At 41.5% G+C, this 25,276-nt stretch overlaps 1 protein-coding gene across 1 annotated transcript in view; it reads right to left on the reverse strand.

Annotated features, from left to right (window-relative positions):
• Positions 1-25,276, reverse strand: part of tet2 (tet methylcytosine dioxygenase 2) — a 59,363-nt gene that overhangs the window by 2,038 nt on the left and 32,049 nt on the right. The window contains 9 exon segments of the mRNA XM_034188451.1: positions 37-174; positions 2,872-2,961; positions 3,065-3,178; positions 3,180-3,216; positions 5,081-5,289; positions 5,396-5,489; positions 5,580-5,670; positions 5,756-7,459; positions 7,462-8,715. Of these exon segments, the coding sequence (XP_034044342.1) occupies positions 37-174; positions 2,872-2,961; positions 3,065-3,178; positions 3,180-3,216; positions 5,081-5,289; positions 5,396-5,489; positions 5,580-5,670; positions 5,756-7,459; positions 7,462-8,671 (3,687 nt within the window). The 5' untranslated portion in view covers positions 8,672-8,715.

A 25,276-nucleotide genomic window follows, 5' to 3' on the forward strand; every position in this document is an offset into this window, starting at 1 on the left:
ACCGATAAGGATGTGATGTTTTTAGGTTCTGCTTACCACAGTGCTGCCACCCTGCATGTTGTGGAGGTCTCTATGAGCATGGGCACAGAAGTCCAGGCAAGCAGTGACCCCAGAGAATGGACGGCCGTCCTTAAGTCCAAGGCGACAATCTAGGGCTCTGTGTTCGTGTTCCACCTATGTTTCCGAACATCAGGAGGTAAAATTGCAGATGTTGTCAGCAGTTACTTTTTAAAAAAGTTTATAGGAGGTGGTGGTGGTCTGTATGGTCGTGTACAACTCCAAATAAGGAAACGTTGGGACAGTTTGGAGAAATTTTAAAAAAAAGCAGTGATTATTGCTTTTACTTTGACTTTTATCTTTTATTTCAGATAATAAGGACCCAAGCGATTCCATGGTAAAATCTCAGTGTACGTTTGTGCATTAATAGTGCTGTCACTGAAGTATAAATTGCCTTTGCCAAGAACACTGGCACAGACCCTGGCTTTAGGACCTGTTGCTGATAAGTCATAATACTTCTTTTCGTCTTTGATCAAGCTCACACAACATCCATTTTTCTTTGAAGAACCTTGTTTGTAAAACATTTCATAATTTTCTCACATATTTAGGGACAAGCTACAGATCCTATTCCAATCTTAGCTCCTCCAAGACTCAGCCTTTCTTGGACACTGCTTTGTATCAGATTATGTTTAGAATCTTCTCTTGATATCACCTATTTGAAATAACATTTTATTTATGTTTTTTAAACCTCATTACTAGCCCTACATTGCTGCTGTCCCAACTTTTCTTGGAATCTGTTGTAGGCCTTACATACATGAATGGATGTATACTAATAAATTAAATGAACTTGACTGCACAAAACATGAAATATCTTGGGTTCATAGTATTTGCAATGAAATAAAAGTCAAAGTAAATGCAAAAGTCACTGCAGAAATTTTTGTTTGCTTTTTCCATACCATCCCAACTTTTCCTTATTCAGGGTTGTAAGTTGCATGATTCACTAGCAAAAATACACTCCCTTTTCATTAGGTACACCTTGCTAGTACTGAGTTGGACAACCTATACTACCACTGTATTCAACGTTAACTGCAAATACAAGGTAGGATGGTTCCATGTTTTCATGTTATTTAAGTCAAATTTTGGTTTGGCGTCAGATCAGTGCCATAAGCACTCTCGCGATAAAACATGCATTCAGGTGTATTATGTTATTTCACATGCATAGATATTACCTGCAAGCTTGTAAATTATCTCTGTGCCCACTCGCACTCAGAGGAAACTGCTTGAGCAATGAAAAAAGTGCTGCGAGAGGAGGAGGAATATGTGATTAGTGCACCCCCGCCCTCTCGAAGCTGATTTCTGCCCTCTTGCTTGAAACTTATGGCACTATGGGGGAGGGAACCAAGGGGTCAGTACTGGCTCTGCTGTGATTGGTCATTTCTGAAGAGCGAGATTTGATTGACAGCCCTCCACTCAGACACCGATGCCTGCTGAAATGAAGAAGACAACCTGAAGAAACTTCTGGCCAGATGCCGAAGAAGAAGAGGTGGTTATTTAACGTGGGTAGTCAACAAAAGCTATGTCCAGAAGGGCCCGTGGTACGTGTCTCTCACTCCTCCCCAGCACTCCTGTTGAAAGTGCTGGGAACTGAATCACGGTCTAATCTGTTTGCCCCCATCTCATCAGTCCCCGTGCCTTCACTGCGCATACATAATTCCGGATCGCCTTGTTTCTGCTTAAAACTGCACTCCAGTCATCTATCTCAGCCACAGCTCTGTGAATCTTCTGTACAGCAATCATTATAAATTCAGCATTATTTAATAATAAATTACAGGAAGTCCTAAAAATCACCTGAGATTAATTAAACCTGGCACGTCTGAGTCTGACTCTCTACACCCAAAGTGATCAAAGGGAATAATGACATCAGATGACAAAGTGAAACCTCTTAAATCACGTGCAAACCATTACGCCACCAGCTCCCTGTAGAAGACGACGACGTCTGGGCAGAGGTTTCTTACCTGAAGGAACCTCTGCCCAGAAATTAGCTTCGAGAGGGTGTGGGCGCGCTGGTCACATGTTCCTCCTCGTTCGCAGCACTTTTTACCTCGCTTGAGGCACAGTTTTTTCTGAGTGCACGTGCACAGAGATAATTTGGGCACTCGCAGTTAATATCTAAGCGTGTGAAATAATATAATACGCCCATATGCATGTTTTATTGCGTGAGTTCTTATGGCACTAATCTGACGCCATATTCTGCCCCTATGTGAATACTGCAGCAGAAATTGACACTCATCAGATGAGGAAATTCTTTTCCATTGTCCAGTTTCTGGTGACCCCATGTATCTGCTGTAGTATCTTGTTCTAAGTCGATGGTAGCGGTATGTAGTGTTCTGCTGTTGTAGTTTGCTAAATGGTTCGTGTTGTGTGTCCAGAGATTTTTTTTTTTTTTTTTTTTTTTGTGGGTACATTGGTTGTGTGAGTGGTAATTTGGAGTACTGGTTCCTTTCTGTCAATTCAAACTAGTCTGGCTGTTCCTCACTGACATCTACCCAGCTCAAATATTACCAGCGTTCATCTCCGTTCTTATGCTGTGTTGAACATTCAGCAGACGTCCTGCACACTTAAATTAACTGAATTTCTGCAGTGCGATTGCCTGATTACATTTGTGCTTTAATGGAGCAGTTAACGGGTGCACCTCATGACGTGTTCATGAGTACAGACGGTATGTGACCTTAAACATGTGAAGTGATTAAAAAATAATCTATACCTTCTGAAATAATGATACTATAAGATCTACACTACCAGTGAAAAATGTGTCCAAACGTTTAAATGGAACCGTAAATGAACAAGTGGATAAGTCATTGCACATATGCTCACCTGGTTTCCATAAGCGTCAGGTGCCAAAGTTTTGTACAAGGGAGCCCAAAATTGTTGCCAGATTTTGTAGGTTTGTTCCAGTTTCTCTTCCTGGAGAACAATATTGGATGTAATACTTTTTTTTTTTCATATTTGTTTATAACAACACTTCATTAAACTGGGATTGTTTTAATGTTGGAACCTAAGTGCATACCTCTTTGACATCATCCCCAAGTAGCTTGAATTTTCTTGGCATTTTGCTCCTTGCAAACTTGCAGCCATTGTAGTACATGCTCCAGGAGCAGCCAAATGAGAAAGAGGCTCCACAAGCCTTCACGATCTAACCCCTGGCATGCACAGGTCCTCCTGGAAGGATGGGAGAAAGTCTACACTTCATCTAGCACTTATATAAATCAATTACACAGTTACACAGTGTGTTGGTGCCACTGAATACAAAAAAAGGGTCTTCAGTGCATTTCTGCAGTGTTGCTCATAATTAACTAGTCTGAAGGATGCAATATTGTGCGCCCAGCAAGCATTGACTAAAAGAGTTTTGTAAAGAGCTAAATTTCAAAATGTTGAGACATGACAATTTGGGATTTTGTTATTGCATTAGGAAGAGATGTCAGGAGAACATTGCAGCAACTGACCACATGCTGCTCTGGACTTTGTTTTGTCTGTACTTTGTTCATCTGATCTCTGTTACTGTTAGAATGGTCTAAGAAGTGGGTCACCCCTCTGAGTCTTGTCTGCTTGAGGTTTCTAACTTAAAAAAAAGGCCAGATGGAGTTTTTTCTTACCACTATGTGCTTGCTCAAGGGTGGTAAGGTTAGGCCTTTCCCATGTGAAGCACCTTGGGATGACTTTGTTGTGATTTGGCATCATATAATAAATTTAATTTCAAAGTGCCACAAAATGCTGGAAGCCACGCCAAGTGCTGTTACTCGCTGGGACTTATTGCTTCCACTGCTGTGTGTAATCATTCATTATTGTTGTGCAGACATGTCCACTGAGTGTTGGTTCATGTAGTGATGCATGAAGAGAGGGACATTGCATGCAAATGCTGAATGAAGGATGGATAATAACCTAAGTCAGTGGTGTCCAAACATATTCCAGTTCCACACCTATGATCAATTTAGTTCTCATTTCACTGATGAACTATCCCATTTGCTCAAAGTCATGTTAATCAGTGAAATTACCTGCTGGAGTAAGTGGACTGCAAAGAAAGCCTGCACTCTCTTGGCCCTTTCTGGAATGTCTTTGGACACCACTGACTAAGTAGATGTCATACTGAGATGCTTTGCAGTGACTCTAATGGTAAGATAAAACTGTTCATTCTGACTCTAACCAAAATTTTAGTGCCACACAGCTGCAGTGTGGTCATCCAGTGTACAACCTGTGCCAAGTCAACATGCAGAATGACCTCAGGTCTGCTGCGGTGACCCCGAGTGGGAGTAAGAAAACAAGATAAGGGGTATGCTGAAGGGACTAACTTAACTGTCTGTTGCCTTGATGGTCCTTATCATATGAAGAAGTTAAATTCTATTACTTACACTTGACATGAAATGGTGTAAATCAGGTTTAAATCCATTTCAGTTTATATGCAGCTTCTACTGTAAAGCTTGTGTGGTACCCCAGAGAGTCATTCAGGTGATCTCACTGTGTTCATTGGTTAATAATTTTTTTTCCCCATTCATTTTCTATACCTGCTCACTCCAATCAAGGGTCATGGGGGGCCAGAGCCTATCCCAGCAGTTATATGTTACGAGGCAGGATACACCCTGGACAGGATGGCAGTCTGTCCAAGGGCCACATAAGACAAAGGACACTCACACACCTACAGTCAATTTAGAGTCACCAAATCACCGAACCTGCATGTCCCAGAGGGAACCCACGTAAACAGAGTGGAACATGCAAAAGGTGGGAAATGATCCCATGACCTTCTTGCTGTGAGGCAACAGTGCTAACCACTAAGTCACCATTCAGGTGATCTTACAGTTTTTATTGATTCATTAATTAATTTTATTTAGGTCATATATGAAAGAATAACTGCACATTATTATGTTAAATGATACCAACCTGGCCTAAAATAGGAGTTTTGCTGGTATCAGATTGTATCAATATGCAATAGTTGTAGTCAAAGCTTTGCTTGTACAGTTCAACAGTTCTGTGATGACATTTTTGTCTACTTTAGGTGTCCAGATTGATGTTCTCTAGTACTTTCACTTACTCCTCGTTGAGAGCGCAGCGTCTCTGGGTGTGGGCTCCATGCTTTGTTAGAGTTTCACTTAGCTCGAGGTAGAGGCGGTCAGCCAGGCTGGATGGGATGCCGTTCCAGAACAACATTACCACAATGATGCAGGTTGTGTCGCATGTGTGACCATTACGCTCTCGCACTAGCACCAGGAGTTTTTCCTCCACACTGGATCTGCGAATCACCTGGAAATTAGCAGGTAAAATACTGTAAATTTATGATCATGAAGGTAATTGAGGGAAATACAGAGACGACTGAAAGTTTATCTTCTCAAAATTAAGAGGTTCATACCCATTTGGCAATAGGGCAACCCTGTGTACTTTTTCCTTCTTTGCCAGTGTATATTACTTTTTCAATCCTGATGGCTGAACCAGTTAGACCAGATCTTCAAAGCAGAAAGAAAGTAATAAACATAATTAAGATAATGCAGGCTTATGTAGCATGGCATGTTTTCAGTAAAAACATTTTTTTTAACCTTTTTTCCATCACTTCACGTATACCAGCAACACTAGGTGCTGCACCCAAGTGAGTGTAGTATGGGCCTTCATCTTTTTCGCTGATTTGTTCTAAATATCACAAAGAAAATACTTTAATATTCATACAGTTCATCAGCGTATTGGTGATGTTTTAAAGCCAGATCATGGGACTCACCAACACAGTGGCAGGATGCAATGTCATATTGTGTTTTCATTGAGGTATCCAGTAGATTCCTTATAGGGGTATCTAGAAGCTTTACAGGAGAGTCCATAAAGCTCTGCAGAAGGTGTTCTTTTTTGGGGGTGGAATCGGATCTTTTTAGAGATACAGAAGCTGAGGCACCTGTTGATAATTCCGCTACATTTAGGTCAGTGCTACTTGACAGGATTGTGACGGCTCCAGAAGATTCTACTTTAACTTTACTGGAGGAATTCATGAGAAGTGATTTCTTCTCAAAGACGGGGGAAAGCTGGTACTGCCTCAGACTTTGTTCCATAGAGGCCAGGATACTGCAGTGCTGCTTGCTTTGTTCACACAGTGAGTGTTGGCTTTCCTGTTTGACTTGCGGCAAACCCATGTCTGTATCTCGTCCCTGTAACTGCTGCTCCAAATGCTGGGAACCAGGCAGCTCGAATCTGGGTCCATTTTCTAGTTTTATGGGTATGGGGTTATGCCTGTGGTCACTAGTGCCGTAAGAAGAATGAGGAGGCCCCTGGCGCTTCTGCTTTTGTAAAAGGTGCATTCGTAAGGCTGCATGCCTCTGAGGGTCTCCATGGGCACTTCCAGGTCCCAGAGGTAGTTGAGGTCCCCTTTGGAACTGAGAACAAGATGTCTTCTGCTGCTGTTCAAGTTTAGGATACATGTTTGTTGATATATGGTTTAACGCACCTTGTGGTAAGTGAGAGTGTGAATGTGTAGAGGTCTGAGGAAAGTCCACGAGGTTGGGCTGGTGGCAGTGGTTGTTAGGCCGCTGTGGTGGAAACTGCTTGAGGTTACTACTACCTGAGCTTGTTTGAAACATCTTTTGATGGTCTAGTGGCTGCTGCATCTCTACGGCGTTGCTATAACTGAATGTTGCATGTTCGTTCTGCTGGATGTGTTGGTTGTTGGATTGAGCTGCAGTGTTGCCGTTAGGTTGGTTGAGCTGAAGGTCCTGCAGACCTTGCTGAGGCTGGCTATGAGGTCTATAATCAGGAGAGTTGAGCTGCTGATGTTCAAACTGCGGTGGGTGGGATAGGGGTCTTTGAAGACAGCGCTGCTGTTGTTGTTTTTGAAATTTAGATGACAGTAAATTGTGCGTGTCAGCATTGCCTTCCAGTAAGTGCTTTGATTGTATGTTGGAGCAGTATTCGCTATCTGCCTGCTGCTCAGGCATTTTCTGGGCTAAATGCTGCTGTATTTGACTTTCTTTAGAATTTGGCTGCTGCCACTCAATGGCAGTGTTGTGCTGAGCTGAAGCACAGTGCATTTGGGTTGGGGGAAGGCAGTCCTCATGCTGCTGCTGGAAGCTGTTAGACCTCTGGCTGCTATCTGTGAAAATCCCCTGTATTTGGAATCTCTGTGCCGGGTTTGGCTCTAACATCTGGTTGTGAGCCTCGGTGTTTACTGTCTGCTGCTCTGTGTGAGACTGAGCAGGGAAGCCCTTCCATATGTCCTGTTCTTGGGTCTGGAATGATGAGACACTTGCTGGTTGGGAGTGAGAACTGTTTAGCTCCATCCAGTCTCTCCGGTGAGTAGTTGGGCACTGTAAATTGACTTCCTGTTGAAGTTTATTAACCATCTCTTTTTCCAAACTTTCATGATGTGACTGCTGAAGACTGTGTTCCAGCTCTCTCATATTGCCAGGTATGCATGAGTTCCCAACATTTTGCTGAAAGATTGAGACTGATTTCCGTAATGGATGTTCATATCATGGCACTGACTTTGACCAGAGTCGGATTCCTCACTTTTTCCTATGCCCTGTAGCTCAGATAGAGGAAATGACCCAAATTCATCTGCCTCTGTTATGTTAAGAGGAGTGTTTTGCTCCAGGAAAGAGTTTTGATTATACTCCTTTTTGGGCTTTGCATGTGTACCACGAGAGTTTGACTCTTCAGTATAGGACCCTGGGTCATTTTGATGCTGTTGGGAGTTATTGGCAGTCTTTGATGGTAGGATCATAGCAGGCAGCTGTCCGTGACCAGAGTACGGTTGTGGCTGCAGCTGATGCGGTTCCTGCTGGTGCGGTTCCTGCTGGTGCTCTGCTATGTAATTGTTGGAGTATCCATTTGCTACGTAGCTGACAGAGCTATAATTGTTGCTTCCTTCAGTGTTGCAGGATGCTGCGGGTTGATGTTGATCTGCTGCCGGCGTTGGAATCGAGGTGGGCAATCCTGAGGTTAAAGAAAGGGGTTGAGCACCTTCACTGGGCACCTCATTTGCCAGTGAACCATTGACAACATCTGGCTGTAGCCCAGATGTTTGTGATGCAATAGACACTTGCTCAGGGTAGTACCGAGACAAGGTTTTCTCTAAAAGATCACCTGGAGTGCTTTCTATGTTTGAGGAGGGTGAAGGAGCACCATTTGAAATAGAAACTGGTTTATTCCTTGACAGACAGAAGATGTCTCCGTTGGCGAACTTGGAATTTCTCTTATCTAAACTAATGTTTGTCTGAGGACCACTGCATTCAAAATTAGTTGCCTTAGTCAGCTCAGGAAAGTTTTCCACCATACTGGAGCACAGGTTGTCATTTTCTTTAATCTCCAAATCGACTTTAAGTTTCTTGGGCTGGTGCATCAGTAAGGACTGGTCAGTGAGTCCACGATTCATCTCTCCATTCATGAACTCTCCATTCATTACGTAGGATCCTTGATCATATAGTCCGTGCACTAACGAAGGGCTTTCACAGCTGTCCCTGTGCCTCTTCATTGAGTTTGCACTTGTGACGGTCTTGAAATGGTTCCAGTTATTATTCCTTGTGATCCCCAGAGAATTTTCCTCTGAAGACTGGCTCCCATTCTGGAGTTTATGTGGGATTTTTTGAGATGTGCCAAATTGTGCTGCAATCAGACCTTCTTCTGCCTCATGCCCGGTGTTTTCTGTTTCCATCTGGCCTGCTCAGAGTCCATGCAAAGGGCTGCCCTCTGACTGTTCTGCAGAGAAGAGAGCAGGAGAGAACCATTCTGTCAGCAGAATCATATTTTCATATAAAATACTATGCACAATGCAGTTGAAAATTGCTGTAGTGATGAAGAGTTGTAACAAAATATGGAAGGGAGCTCGAACATTCTATACTTAGATGTATTTTGTGTGTCTACATCCATTGCATATCTTCACAATGTACAATGAACAGTGAAATTTTCTCCGTATTTCCAATATGGTGATGGATTTTAGTCATTTGAGACATCTGAAAAGTTTTCCACTGTGCTGACCGCAAGTTAGGGTTGTTAAAAACAAATAAAATCAGTACTTAGATACAAATCAATACTAAAAATGAGTATCTATTTGGATACTCATTTTGTAACGGTATTGATTCCAACACTGCCCTTTTTGCCTCATCCAGTTAAAACACAACTTCACACAGCACCGCTCAGCTGCAATACAATACTACTGTTTGGAATAAAAATGAAAGACAGCCAATGGTATTAAAAATAAAAATTAAAGGAGTGGTGTTAGATATGATGAGACTCCACTGTCTTATTTAAGCAACCCAGTCTCGAGACACTTCGTATAGCGCAGCAGATAACAGAATATTTACAGAGGAATCCTTCAAATGGTGATACAAGCACCAAATTTGGCAAAAGTACACCTTAGATATTACTCTTTTAAAAAAAAACGGCGGGCCACTTGAATTTTCAATAGGCGGCCACATAAGGGTTAGTTGAAGAATTACATAGGGGTCAAAATATAAAAATGTTCCAGTCATATTGAAAATGATACCACATTATTTGTCTGATTGTAAAGATTCCAAAAAGGTATAGTTTGGACTATCTATGACTGAATTCTATAGAGTTATGGGGTAAAAACAACAAGAATGGTGACAAAGTTCAGTTTCAGTCTGTACAGGGGTCAAAAGTTAGAGTTGCTCCAATTTTGTTCAAAGGTGATGCAAATTATTGGTTGAGCATTTCAAAAAGGAATAGTTTGCACCATGTATCATGCTTAGTTATCATGTTACGGGGTAACATATGCCACATGTCATAGAATTCAATGGATGTCAACATTATTTGACCTTTACTTTAGAGACCAAGTATTCAACACCATCAAAACTATTCCATTTATTAATCCAAGTAGCTCAATCAACAATTTGCACCATTTTTTTTACTAAAATTGTAGCAACTTTAACTTTTGACCCTTGTACAAACTGAAATTGACCTTTGTCACCATTCTTAAGGTTTTTACCCCATAACTCCATAACGTTCAGTCATAGATAGTCCAAACTATACCTTTTTGGAATCTTTATGATCAGACAAATAATGTGGTTCAATATGATTGGAGCATTTTTATATTTTAACCCCTGTGTAATTCTTCAATTGACCCCTACATGGCTGCCTATTGAAAATTTAAGTGGCCCATCGTTTTTTCAAAAGAGCAATGTCTAAGGAGAATTTGTGCTGGATTTGGTGCTTGTATGAAGTATTGTTTGAATTATTTGCTGCACTAGTCGTGGCATTACAAAAAGTACACTTATCTATGGGTGTGTGACTGGGGCACAAAATGTGGGGTGATGGGGGGTATGGAGGGTTATGGTTAGGTTTAGGGGAGGTGAACACTTAGGCTATGGTTAGAGTTAAGAGAAGGGAGAAGATTATAAACAGCAAAATGAAAAAACCTTGTCATGAATATGGGGCCTTTTTCGTGATGGGGAGATGAAAAAACATGAGACTGGGCTGTACTGAAGTGTTTGGTGTTGAAGAGATGACTTTCAGGTCACTCTATAGAATCTGGGGTAAGCCTGGCCAACAGTGGGCCTCGGTACCTATAAGGTCTTTGGATGCACATATTTTGGAAATATCTGTCAAGTCTGGGTTAGGAGCAAATCACTAAGATTGTCTACAGAGTCCTTTCTGTAGGAATACTTTGTCAGAAAGCTTGCTTTTCAAAGTCACTTTTCAGTTCCTGTTTATTTTGTCTTGCTTAATTAGTCTGACATTTCTCAACCTATTCTGCAAGCAACCTTCACACCACACACACCCACGCAGAAAAAAAAGCCTCTGTGGCAGTCTTCAATCTGGAAGCCTGCTTCCAGTTGAACTAAGCCTCGAGTTTACTGCACTTGCTTTTTGTTGTATTCCACCTTGAAGTGGTTGCTATCCAGTGTGGTATAAATCAAGTGTGATAGAAACTTAAGTGGATTTTTCAGCCTGTTAAGAGAGTTTTGCCACAATTGGTTTCAGTTTGCGCATCAGTCCAAAATAATCAAAGACATTAAATTTTACCTGCACCGCATTCGTGTATCACAGTAAATTCAGTTTTCAAGTTACTCCTGATTTTCTTACCTTGTAAGGCTTTATGAGATGCCATTTATTATAGCATGTATCTGATCATGGACATGTAGGGGATATGTTGTGTATTTTTATATCATGTTGGACTGTGTGTGTGTGTGTGTGTGGACTTGATGGTATCTGAGTGGACTTGTACTGGCGAGATGTTAAAACTGTGGTGAATTGGAAGATATATCAATCAAAATTGATGCCAAGTTTTTATTTTTTATGTCCATAATTATTATTTGTCTTTGATGTTGCTGTTTTGTTTTGTTGCCTATAAGTAGTGACTTCCATGTGGTGTGTTGCCACAAATATGTGTACACTATGCAGTGCTTGCAGTATAAAATGTAGAGTAGTAGTTGGAATAGAAGGTACACATTCATGAAATTCACATCTTTTAGATAGCTAGATAGATAAATTTATTGTCATTACAACAATTGCAATGAAATTTCTTCCCATGCAATCACCTCAGATAATGTGAATGTGGGGGGGCGGCAGCAGTGTCCCGCGCAGTCGCAAGCTCGGGGAACAGCAGGGCGGAGGTGGGGGGTGGGAGGTAGTAGAGGTGGGTTGGGGGGAGATGGCACCAAGAGTGGTACCAAGCACGCAACACGCCATTTCTCCCAGGCAGCTCCTCTGACCACCCAAATCAGGGATAGAGGAGGAGATACAAACGCCCTCGCCAGAGTCCAAAGCCGCTTTTATATTGTAGTTGCAATATTAAAAATAATACACTGCACAAGTCCAAATCAGAAAAACGCTGGGATAATATGGAAAATGCAAATACAAAATGCAGTGATCCTGACATTTATTTTGATTTCAGTTTCATTGGAGACCCTGTGAACCCAAGGTTTTCATATTTTGTGGTCAACTTCATCTCATTAATTAATATACAGTGGTCCCTCACTATAACGCTGTTCACCTTTCGCAGCCTCACAGTTTTGCGGATTTTTTTTAGTGCAATTTTGCATGCTTTTTTTTTTTTTTTTTTAACAGCACATTGTGTTGTGCGTCCTTATCAGGCGGGCCGGTCACGGCACCGGTCGGCATCACCGCGATTGCTCTCACTGCCTCCGATGCGCTTACTGAGTCTGCGGGCTCGGTAAATGCAGCAGCGGGCCACTCACACCGCCCTCCTGTCTGCTGTGCGGAGCTGCGCCAAATCTGGCAACAGGTCCAGAGACTACGCTCACTGTTTTGATGCAGATGTTGACCGCAGCCGCAGAGCTCCGTGGCCACCGAGAGAGGACTTGGATTCTTTGCGGGTCCCGCATCCGTACCTCCAGAGGCAGTGAGTGAAGGGAGAGTTCTGCGTGTGTGTGTTTATAATCTTCTCGCCCAGAATAAAAAACAGTGTTTACACAGGAGAGAAGAGTGAGAAAATGTTAATGCCTGTTTGAGAAATGTGTATAAAGTGTGTAGTGAGGGGTTTTACAGCCTTAAAACATCCATAATAATTGCAAAAAATAGCGCTGACTACTTCGCAGATTTGGCTTATCGCGGGTTATTTTTAGAACGTAACTCCCGCGATAAACGAGGGAGCACTGTATATCCATTCCTGCATTCAAGGCCTGCAACACATTCCAAAAAAGTTGGAACAGGGGCATTTTTTCTAAACATAGGGTTTATGTCATCACTTTTACAGCCAGTTTGCTTGAGACAAGTCAGATGATGTATACCAGTACATTTCCAAGTCACTGAAGTCACAGTCTGTTGGATTTAAATACAAACAGTATGGTACTGTATGGTAAATCCAACCCAGTCTCACGGCAGTTCATGGCGGCGTTACGAAAAGTATACATTCATCTATGGGTTTCTCACGCAGGCACGAAAATGGGCTGCTTTTAGTAACGGGGCTCAAATTTATTTAGTGATGGGGGCACGGAATGTGGGGTGACGGGGGATCTGGGGTGGGGGTTGGAGTTAGGCGAGGGTAGACATTTATGCTATGGTTATAGCTAGAGTTAGCAAAATAAAAAACCATGTCATGACAGTTGGGTGCTTTTTTTTTGACAGGGGCAATGACTGGACTGGGTATATAAGTGCCATTTACGCTGTACTGCTGGAAGAGGTGTAGTGAGAGAAGCCACCAAGACACCAGTGCTGAAAGAATTGTATGCTTCTGTGGTTGTCAGTGGGAGTGGGACAGCATTTGCTTGTTGCATCCCGATTACAAGCTTCATGTTGGTGTAGAGAAGGTTTGAAAAACAGGAAAACTGATCAAATCTAGGCTTAGGTTTCCCATATGCTTTCTTGGAAAGAGTAGCTGAAACTTTGCATTTTCTTTTTAAGAAAATCATCCTCTTTACCACTTCATCATGAAGCTGTATAACTGGTGATGCAACAGACAAAAGTTGCACAATGCACAGTTTCTCCAACTACCACGAGAGAAGTGTACAACTCCTTCAGAGTTGTCTGGGTGTCTTGGTGGCTTCCCTGTGGAAAGTGGAATATAGGACCCTTTGTGTCAAACAAACAGTTACTTTGAGATCCTAACGAGGACTATTACGTGCATCGTAATTGATCACCAGCGCTGATACCGTGACCTCACGGTGGTGCCTCATTACTGAGAACCCCGTCGGGTGAACTGTGTAATACCTGACTGGATGGATCACAGGTCTGTCTGGGTCATCAGGAGTGATGGATATGACAACGCACAGCACCAACACATACTCCCAACGGGATGTCACTTCACTTTGGAAGCTGTAGCTAATTTAAGGAAGATGATGCGCATGCATAAAAACCTCTACACGATGCTGTCGCAGTGTGTGAGAGTTTCAGTTTGTCTTTTGGCTTTATTCCACCCTTCTGCCAAAAGCGAAAAGATTCCAGTGATTCCTGCTGAACATTGATTTCTGTCTGCTGTACTGAATTATTAATGCATGTCACATCTTCAGCATCTGCAAAACGATTGCAAGATTGCAACAAGCTCCAGTGCAATCTCTCACAATTATAACTGTGCTGCAGATGCTGCTTGAATGAGCAGCTGTGTTCATCCAAAGAATCCAGAGTGAAATATTAAACCGTAATTATATGTTTTCCCTACACAAACAACCTGGTCATCAGTAGATAAGATGGAGGGAGGATTCTTCATAAATGTGGTTTAAATTAAACAGAGTTCAGTTTGTCACACTAACATTAAATCAGTGTCAGTTATTGCACATTATGTTTGCTGCAGGTGAGCTGGTTTTTTTATGTTGTGTGTCTGTCTCGGCACAGTGCTTCGCCTTGAGTCGCCTTGTTTTATTCTCGTCACTGCCTTGAAAAATCAGGCTGCTTAGTCGCTCCCATTGACAATCCACATACTTAGATTGCAAAATGTCAGACACTTCAAGCTGTATGGAATTTCACCATTTTGACCCTTTCTGAGCAACAAATTCCTTACATTTGTTGACACACAGAACAAATGATATAGCAAATAATTCCATGTACTTTTAAAAGAATTAGCCTTTTTTTTCTAGCAGATTGAAAGCTAAACTGTTGAGAATGCTGGTATCCATTGCGCACACGCACACACACACACACACACACACACATATATAGTAAAGCATTACTAACTGAGTGTGAGGTCTGTACAGAAAAATATTAATATTTAAATATTATATATATATATATATATATATATATATATATATATATATATATATATGCGCAAACCTATGGTATCGCCTGAATATGAAAGCTGTAAACGGTTTGGGCTCATAGTTAGACCTGTTTGCTTCACCTCCATGAAGAATTTGCTAACAGATGGTCCGGTCGTCAGCTGGTAAACTTTCAATCTGTGTGTTTTTTTCCGATGCTGTTTAGATATTTATGGAGTACGTTCATGTCCGACTTGGTTTTTCTGATCGTGATTTTTTTGTTTTGTTTTGTTTTAGCTTTCTGGTTTGTAACGAATGGGATATGCGTTTTGGACCGATTGTCATGGTAACCGGTTGGATATGGGAAAATATCGGACTGGAAAGCAACCAATCACAGCGCGCATAGCGTTGCAGCCATATATATATATATATATATATGTATATATATATATGTGTGTGTGTGTGTTGAACCCTTGAGCCTCTTGCTGTTGATTCAGAGTGTTCTCATGGTGTCACAGTGCTACCCTAAACCTCAAGGCAGAATAAACAACACTAATAAAATGTTTTTAATATGTACATTTAAGTATAACCCTTTAAGAAAAAAGTTACCAGAGGCCATCTAAAATGAATAATATATTTTTAGAGGTGAAACATGGCCACAAATATGACTTATTACTATTTAATTGTAAATTTCATCATTTTTCTTGTATACGATTGTACTGTTTCCTCCAAAACACACAGTGTCCAGTCTGGTTACATGGGACGTGAATACAAAAATAATAACTTTATTTTGACATTGCAATTGTTGCAATGTTGACCTGTCTGGACTAAGACAATTGACGGTCTGCCAGGCCAGTCATACTGCCAAGGCATAATGATGTCTTTCTCTCTCTGTGTCAATCAACCCCCCCCCCCCAGGACATTAGCAGCCCTCCAGACCTCTAAAGTTAGAGTGCTAAATCTCACACTAACGAGTCAAGCTGTTGCAGGGCTGGCTGGAAGCGTGGCTCGTCACAACAGAACGCACTCAGCCTGTGGCATCCAGCTGTCTGTTAGCAGGTGGAAGACCGAAGAATAAGACCAAAAACAAAGACGGCTTGGGTCAGTGGCGGCCCTGATGAAAAATGGGCATGAAGCCTGAATATCAGCCTTTTGTAGGAAATCTGCCAAGACATTGCCTGTAATTTGGCACTAGTGACTCCAGAGTCATGACTATTTAGTAATTGTGTGACAACTATAATAAATGTACAAACACACATTTTAAAAGTGAATTTCAGGTGCTTACTGCATAACGTACATGTTGTGGTACATATTGCATTTTCCACTGTGGCAAAGAAAAATTTCTCAAATCAAAGAAATTATGAACTTTACCAGTGTTGGTTTTTTAAACATGATTTCCACAGTTTGTTGAATTCAAATGGCACTAAAACCTGAAGATGAAGGGTCTTGTAAGTAGCTTAGGCAACAAGTGACAGACCTAATCTCCGTTTTGCTGGTGTCAGACACAGGCAGATGTAAAATGCTACAGCGGGAAATCACCACTTAGCACTGTAATCAGAAGCGACACTGCTCCTCTGTATGATTAAACAAAATTTAAATTTTGTTTTTGATAAAGTTGGGAAATCTTGGCCATACCAGCACTGGTTTGTGTGTATTTATCCATATTATTCATGGCCATGTTTTGGGCATACCACACCAGTCATCACCTTTGAGCTGGAGCTTGCCAAATTCTAGTTGATTGTTATTAAGAGAACATACTGAAACATGACACATTTTATTTTGAAGGAATGATTTTGTGTACACAGCAGACAAATTACCACAGAGTGCTAGAAACGTATTGACTGTTATGACTGATGGACTGACTGTAGCATCCACAGTTACATATGAAAAATATTCACTGACTAAGGTGGGGCTGTTACTTCCCATCACCTGCAGTACTTTTTGAGGTAGGTTAAAAACTGTTTTTAGTATTTTGTTTTTTTTCCTGTCAAGGTTGAAGTGTTCAGTTCGATTTTATAATATCTTTTTGTATTAAAATATGTGTTGTTCTCCCTATTAAAGGGGTCTTTTCAGCAGTCTATTGTTTAAAACTATATTTAAGTTTGGACTCCCTGTGAAAACCATAGACTGGATATATACTAGACAAACCCTCCATGGTGTCATCTATAGGTTTTCTGAAGAGCAGTTGTGAATCTCGAATACTGTGGCTCTGGAGGTCCTCATCTTAATTTCAATTTATTTATTTTCATTTATATAGCACCAAATCACAACAGAGTTGCCTCAAGGTGCTTCACACAAGTAAGGTCTAACCTTACTAACCCGCAGAGCAACAGTGGTAAGGAAAAACTCCCTCTGAGGAAGAAACCTCAAGCAGACCAGACTCAAAGGGGTGACCCTCTGCTTGGGCCATGCTACGGACATAAATTACAGAACAATTCACATCTTACTCTGCTTATTTCCCAGTCAGTGCAGAAATGTGCAAAGAGTTGGAGTATGGATGAGACCACAGGGACCTGGGCTGGACAAATGACGTCCCAACACCCCCCCCCAAGCTTGAGTTGCCAAACAAGCAAAGATATGGCTAACAGGTTGACTTTGATTTGGGTGTTTGATTAACAGATATTTTTGTGCACTGGTTGGTGGTTTTCATAACGAGTGACTTGTGTGTAGGCATTAAAAATGTATGACTGGAAAGTTGCCTTTGTATTTGTCACACTATCAGCGAGCAAAATGCCACTAAGCTACCTGCTAATTTCTGCTACCCTGATTCTAGCAATGCTGACAAATAAATTTAATAACACTAAAATGTCACTCAACGGAAATACTGGTGCACTCACAGGAAGTCATTTTCTCTGATAGTATCTGGAATAAAATTCTCAGCTAAGGACAATCAGTTGACTCAACCGCGTCACAGCAGCGAGCAGCCTCTAACAGTGCCAACTTTGGGATGCCAGTTTGTCAGAGTAACCACGCCCCTAAGCTTCTCCGCTATGGAAACCACCTGGACAACTGAGAGCCTTCACAGAAACATCACGCCCCTAATTATTCACAACTCTATGGCTTAAAATAGCTTAAACCGATGAGAAATATATCAAACACTCCCCCGGTACAGTTGTCGTTAAGGACACTAGCTATAGAAACCAAAACTTTTTCTTTTTTACAAGGCTGTCAAATATGGCCATCGGGTATTGCGAAGGCTTTGCGTCTGTCCGTCTGTCTGTCTGTGCTCACTGCAAAAATCCAGTCGTATTACTGCCACAGTCTTCAAATTCACAGGGAACATTCTTGGGACACAGACCTTGGACAAGTTCAAAGATGGCTAACCTTGATGTATTTTAAGAGGTAATTCAAGAGGTTAAAAAGTCACATTCTGTTTCATTCTGTTCTGTTTTGTTTTTGAGTGGTGGGGGTGACAGCTAGAGTAGAAGTGCACTGTAACGTCAGTGGCTGGTCTCTATAAAACCGCTTTATTTGTGTGTTCATATACGTCTCGCATATATTATGTAAAAGCTAGCGAGAATTAAACACTTCTAAAACTGAAAACAGTTTTTGGAACCTAAAAACACCTCTCTGAACTTATTTGCAAGACATTTCATGGACATTAGCATGGTGACTACACAGGCTGGTAGCTAGCTGCAAAACTCAGTTTCATTTGTGTGTAAATATATCCTCTTCGTCAAATATAATGTAAAACCTAGTGAGAAATGAACACTTATAAAATTGAAAACGCTGTTTTTGTAACCTGAGAACACCTCTGGAGTCATTTACAACCCCAATTCCAATGAAGTTGGGATGCTGTGTGATATGTAAATAAAAACAGAATACAATGATTTGCAAATCCTCTTCAACATATTCAATTGAATACACCACAAAGACAAGATATTTAATGTTCAAACTGATAAACTTTGTTTGTGCAAATATTTGCTCATTCTGAAATGGAGGCCTGCAACACGTTTCAGAAAAGCTGAGACAGTGGTATGTTTACCACTGTGTTACATCACCTTTCCTTCTAACAACACTCAATAAGCATTTGGGAACTGGGGACACTAATTGTTGAAGCTTTGCAGGTGGAATTCTTTCCCATTCTTGCTTGATGTATGACTTCTGTTGTTCAACAGTTCGGGGTCTCCGTTGTCATATTTTGAGCTTCATAATGGGCCACACATTTTCAATGGGTGACAGGTCTGGACTGCAGGCAGGCCAGTCTAGTACCCGCACTCTTTTACTACGAAGCCACGCTGTTGTAACACGTGCAGAATGTGGCTTGGCATTGTCTTGCAGAAATAAGCAGGGACGTCCCTGAAAAAGACATTGCTTGGATGGCAGCATGTGTTGCTCCAAAACCTGGATGTACTTTTCAGCATTGATGGTGCCATCGCAGATGTGTAAGTTGCCCATGAAATGGGCACTAACACACCCCCATACCATCACCGATGCTGGCTTTTGAACTTTGTGCTGGTAACAATGTGGATGGTCTTTTTCCTCTTTTGTCCGGAGAACACAACGTCCATGATTTCCAAAAACAATTTGAAACGTGGACTCATCAGACCACAGCACACTTTTCCACTCTGCGTCTGTCCATTTCAAATAAGCTTGGGCCCAGAGAAGGCGGCAGTGTTTTTGGATATTGTTAATGTATGGCTTTCCCTTTGCATGGTAGAGTTTTAACTTGCACTTGTAGATGTAGCGACGAACTGTGTTAACTGACAATGGTTTTCTGAAGTGTTCCTGAGCCCATGCGGTAAGATCCGTTACACAATGATGTCGGTTATGCAGTGCCGCCTGAGGGATCGAAGGTCAGGGGCATACAGTGTTGGTTTTCGGCGTTGCTGCTTACGTGTAGAAAGTTCTCCAGATTCTCTGAATCTTCTGATTGTTATGGACTGTTGATGATGGAATCCCTAAATTCCTTGCAACTGAACATTGAGAAACATTGTTCTTAAACTGTTGGACTATTTTTTTTCACGCAGTTGTCCACAATAGGTTGAAGAGGATTTGCAAATCATTGTCTTTTGTGTTTACTTACATTTCACATAATGTCCCAACTTCATTGGATTTGGGGTTGCACAAGACATTTTGTGGCATGAGGATACATGCTAACTCAAAGCTAACTTTCTATGGAGTTAAATTTGTCTCATTAATGCCATCAAATGCACAGAGGGTGATCCACAAAAATTCCTTGATTTGCACAACTTCCACTCTTGTCAAAAACTCATGTACACACATGCAAGGCCTCCTGCAGACTCGGTTAAAATGTAAATATTGTTTTTGGTTGATTGCTTGATAGAGGGGCTTTATTACCTCCGCGAAGGAGGTTATGTTTTCGGTCGCATTTGTTTGTTTGTTTGTCTGTCTGTCAGCAGGATAACTCAAAAAGTTTTGAACGGAGTTTGATGAAATTTTGTGGAGTGGTTGGAAATGACAAGAGGAACAAGTGATTAAATTTTAGTGGTGATCCGGATCCCGAGCCGGATCCCGAGCCGGATCCCGATGCTAATGCATTAGCATGTCTATGGCATTTTCAATGTTAAAAGTTAGCATTAAGCAGTTGCAGCCATCACGTTTGGGTGCATTTGTTACCTCCACCAAGGAGGTTATGTTTTCGGTCGCGTTTGTTTGTTTGTCTGTCTGTCAGCAGGATAACTCAAAAAGTTTTGAACGGAGTTTGATGAAATTTTGTGGAGTGGTTGGAAATGACAAGAGGAACAAGTGATTAAATTTTACTGGTGATCCGGATCACGGTCCGGATCCTGATGCTAACGCATTAGCATGTCTATGGCATTTTCATTGTTAAAATTTAGCATTAAGCAGTTGCAGCTGTCAGTCACGTTCGGGTGCTTTTGTTTTCAAATTGTAATATTTCCTAAATTTATTTTTGTTGAAATTTTGTGGAGTGGTTGTAAATGACAAGAGGAACAAGTGATTAAATTTTACTGGTGATCCAGATCACGATCCGGATCCTGATGCTAATGCATTAGCATGTCTATGGCATTTTCAATGTTAAAAGTTAGCATTAAACAGTTGCAGCTGTCATCACGTTCGGGTGGATTCGTTTTCAAATTGTAATATTTCGTAAATTTATTTTTGTTTATATATTAATAATCTAATGATTATTATATACAATTTTAGAGAAAGAGACAAAAAGAAATAGATCACTGTGCCAAGGAGGGAATCTCTTTAGGGTCAGTGACCCTATGGCCTTGTTTAGAGAAGTGTTTCATAAATGTTAAAAAATTCATATATTTGCAGTTTAGTTGAATAATAAATTTAATTTTGTCTCTTACTTGTTTTTGTCTATAAGCACATGCAATATCAATATCAGTGCTCAGATGACAGTAGCTTCTGGGAAGACGCAAGTTGCAATAAACTGTGATGCCAAGCACTAAGGATACATGCTATCCAGTCACAGCAGATGAAACCTTTTTACGACTGAGCAAACATCATTGTTAGACTTTTTTAGGTTCAGTGATTCCACGGCGTGTAGATGTTATGGCATCAGTGACCCCATGGCCTTGGCGGAGGTTTGCACTCTCTGAGTGCTTCTAGTTGAACATGTACAAATTCTATGTATGATAATAGGATCTTAATAACTAATTAAACAACTGCAAATTATAAAAAAACACAATGCTCATATGGCCGAGGGTATTTTAGCATTGCATTATATTTTAATTTTTGTAGCTGATTTTAATATGATTCCATGGGGAGTAAGTCATTTTTGGCAACTGAAAGATTTTCCACTCCACTTGGTGTTTAGTGAACATTGAATCCCCCCAAAATATAGTACTCCATAAACAGCTTTGGTTTGTTTCCATTTGTTATTTTTATGTCATATTTAACTTTTGTGATCAATTCAGTGTCATGGTGATATGATACATTATTGTATGTCCTTGTGTGTGTGTGTGTGTGTGTGTGTGTGTGGGCTGTGGGCCCATCATCTACTTTCTGACCATTGCCTTCTTTAAATATACAGTACTAGACTTTAGACCAGGCTTTTGTGGTCTGACACACAAACTATTCCCAAACAATATAACATCACATCATTTTTGACCAACATGCTCGCATGGTGACAAATGTACTCATGATTTTCAGGACGTGCACACTGGAAGTGAAAACGACCACTGTGTCGGGTGGAAAATAGCAGTAACAACAGTGCTGCCCTGCTTGGCGTGGTTATGTCTAATGGCAGTGGTGTAATTATTTCTGTTTATATACTATATTTACCAGGAAACCATAATTAAGAGATGTACAATATATTATTATATATACACAAGCAGCCAGCAGTTGTGGCCACCAGACCAAAGCTTTGGAAATAGAGAGAAAACAAGTTCATTTGAAGCTTCAGCCACACCTGCTCCTAATCTCCACCATGCGTGTGATGATGAGATTCTTCCCTGAAACAATTACACACATATGCAACAGGTGACAGATTGCTCTACAGTATAATATATATAAACAAACATGCTTTTTATATTGATCTGGTTTGTGAAAACAATTCATCCCCATTATATGGTGTTTTTTTTTTTTGAAGAAGAAGAAGAATAATTACTAAATATACTGTACCAGTACTACTGGTACTAGGCCGGGGTGGTGGCCACATGGTTAATTGTACTTGGTTTCAGTGCGGAGGTTTTCTGGTTTGAACCTGCACCCCTGCTGTGTTTCTCAATGTAACATGGTGTTGCAGGGCATCCGATGTAAAATTTGTGCCAAATCGACACTGGAGCTTCTCTGGTGACCCTGGGTGAAAAGAAGGGAGCAGGTGAAGGGAATTACTTTACTAAATGTATTGTACAAGTACTAGATGGTAAAAATCACTACACCTCCCACTAAATTCCTTTTTTAAAAGATAAAAATTCAGCAAGTCGATTTTATATATATATCTTCTTCTTTGTCTTTCGGCTGTTCCCGTTAGGGGTCGCCACAGCAGATCAATCGTTTCCATCTCACCCTGTCCTCTGTATCTTCCTCTGTCACATCAACCACCTGCATGTCCTCTCTCAGCACATCCATGAACCTCCTCTTTGGTCTCCCTCTTCTCCTCCTGCCTGGTGGCTCCATCGTCAGCATCCTTCTCCCTATATACCCTGGGTCCCTCCTCTGCACATGTCCAAACCATCTCAATCTCGCCTCTCTGACTTTGTCTCCAAACCGTCCCACCTGAGCTGTCCCTCTGATATGTTCATTCCTAATCTTGTCCATTCTTGTCACTCCCAAAGAGAATCTCAACATCTTCAGCTCTGCCACCTCCAGCTCTGCCTCCTGTCTTTTTGTTAGTGTCACCATCTCTAAACCATACAACATAGCTGGGCTCACTACTGTCTTGTAAACTTTCCCCTTCACTCTTGCTGATATTCTTCGGTCACAAATCACTCCTGCCACATTTCTCCATCCACTCCACCCTGCCTGCACTCTCTTCTTCACCTCTCTACCACACTCTCCATTACTTTGAACAGTTGACCCCAAATATTTAAACTCATCTACTTTCACCACTTCTGCTCCTTGTAACTGCACTACTCCACTGGGCTCCCTCTCGTTCACACACATGTACTCAGTCTTGCTTCTACTGACTTTCATTCCCCTTCTCTCCAAAGCATATCTCCACGTCTCCAGACTAGACTCAACTTGCTCTCTACTCTCACTACAGATCACAATGTCATCTGCAAACATCATAGTCCATGGGGACTCCTGTCTGATCTCATCTGTCAACCTGTCCATCACCACTGCAAACAAGAAAGGACTCAGAGCTGATCCTTGGTGTAATCCCACCTCCACCTTGAATGAGTCTGTCATTCCGACTGCGCATCTCACCGCTGTCACACTATTCTTGTACATGTCCTGCACTACCCTAACATACTTCTCTGCCACTCCAGACTTCCTCATACAATGCCACAACTCTTCTCTTGGCACCCTATCATAAGCTTTTTCTAAGTCCACAAACACACAATGTAACTCTTTCTGTCCTTCTCTGTACTTTTCCAACAGTATTCTCAGAGCAAACTTTGCATCTGTAGTGCTCTTTCTCAGCATGAAACCATATTGCTGCTCACAGATCTTCGCCTGTTTTCTAAGCCTAGCTTCTACTACTCTTTCCCATAACTTCATGCTGTGGCTGATCAGCTTTATGCCTCTGTAGTTACTGCAGCTCTGCACATCACCCTTGTTCTCGAAAATAGGAACCAGCACACTTCGTCTCCACTCTTCAGGCATCCTCTCACTTTCCAAGACTTTATTAAACAATCTGGCTAGAAACTCTACTGCCATCTCTCCTAGACATTTCCATGCCTCCATTGGAATGTCATCTGGACCAGCTGCCTTTCCACTCTTCATCCTCTTCATAGCAGCCCTCACTTCTTCCTTGCTAATCTCTTTTACTTCCTGATTTACTCTCACCACATCATCCAGCCTTTTCTCTCGCTCATTTTCTTTATTCATCAACTCTTCAAAATATTCCCTCCACCTTCTCAGCACACACTCCTCACTTGTCAGCACATTACCATGTGCATCTTTTACCACCCTAACCTGCTGCACATCCTTTCCAGCTCTGTCCCTTTGTCTGGCCAATCGGTACAAGTCCTTTTCTCCTTCCTTACTATTCAACTTCTTGTACAGCTCGCAATATGCCTTTTCCTTTGCTTTTGCCACTTCTCGCCTTACGCCGCATCTCCTTATACTCCTGTCTACTTTCTTCATCTCTCTGACTATCCCAAAACTTTTTCGCCAACCTCTTTCTCCTTATGCTTTCCTGGACCTCTTCATTCCACCACCAAGTCTCCTTGTCTTCCTTCCACTGTCCAGATGTCATACCCAGTACTGCCCTAGCTGTCTCCCTCACCACATCTGCAGTACTTTTCCAGTTGTCCAAAATTGCTTCCCCTCTAACTAGTGCTTCTCTCACCTGCTCGCTAAATTTCACACAACAGTCTTCCTCCTTCAGCTTCCACCATCTGATCCTTTGTTGAGCTCTCACTCTCTTCTTCTTCTTTACCTCTAAAGTCATCCTACAAACAACCATCCTATGCTGTCTAGTGACACTCTCTCCTGCTACCACCTTACAGTCTGTGATTTCTTTTAGCTTGCATCTCCTATAAAGAATGTAGTCCACCTGTGTGCACCTTCCTCCACTCTTATATGTTACCCTGTGCTCCTCCCTTTTCTTAAAGTAGGTATTCACCACAGCCATTTCCATCCTTTTTGCAAAATCAACTACCATCTGTCCTTCCCCATTCCTATCCCTTGATACCATATCTACCCATTACTTCCTCATCACCTCTGTTCCCTTCACCAACATGCCCATTGAAGTCTGCTCCTATCACCACTCTTTCATGCTTGGGCACACTCTCCACCACCTCATCTAACACACTCCAGAAATCTTCTTTCTCCTTCATCTCACAACCTACCTGTGGGGCATATGCACTGATGATATTCATCATCACCCCTTCAATTTCCAACTTCACACTCATCACCCTGTCAGACACTCGCTTAACCTCAACACACTTTTAACATACTCTTCCTTTAAAATGACCCCAACACCATTTCTCTTCCTGTCCTCACCATGGTACAACAACTTGTACCCACCGCCGATGCTCCTGCTCTTACTTCCCTTCCACTTGGTCTTTGCACACACAATATGTCTACCTTTCTCCTCC

The sequence above is a fragment of the Thalassophryne amazonica genome, chromosome 15 (assembly GCF_902500255.1).
Source record: "Thalassophryne amazonica chromosome 15, fThaAma1.1, whole genome shotgun sequence".
NCBI lineage: Eukaryota > Metazoa > Chordata > Actinopteri > Batrachoidiformes > Batrachoididae > Thalassophryne > Thalassophryne amazonica.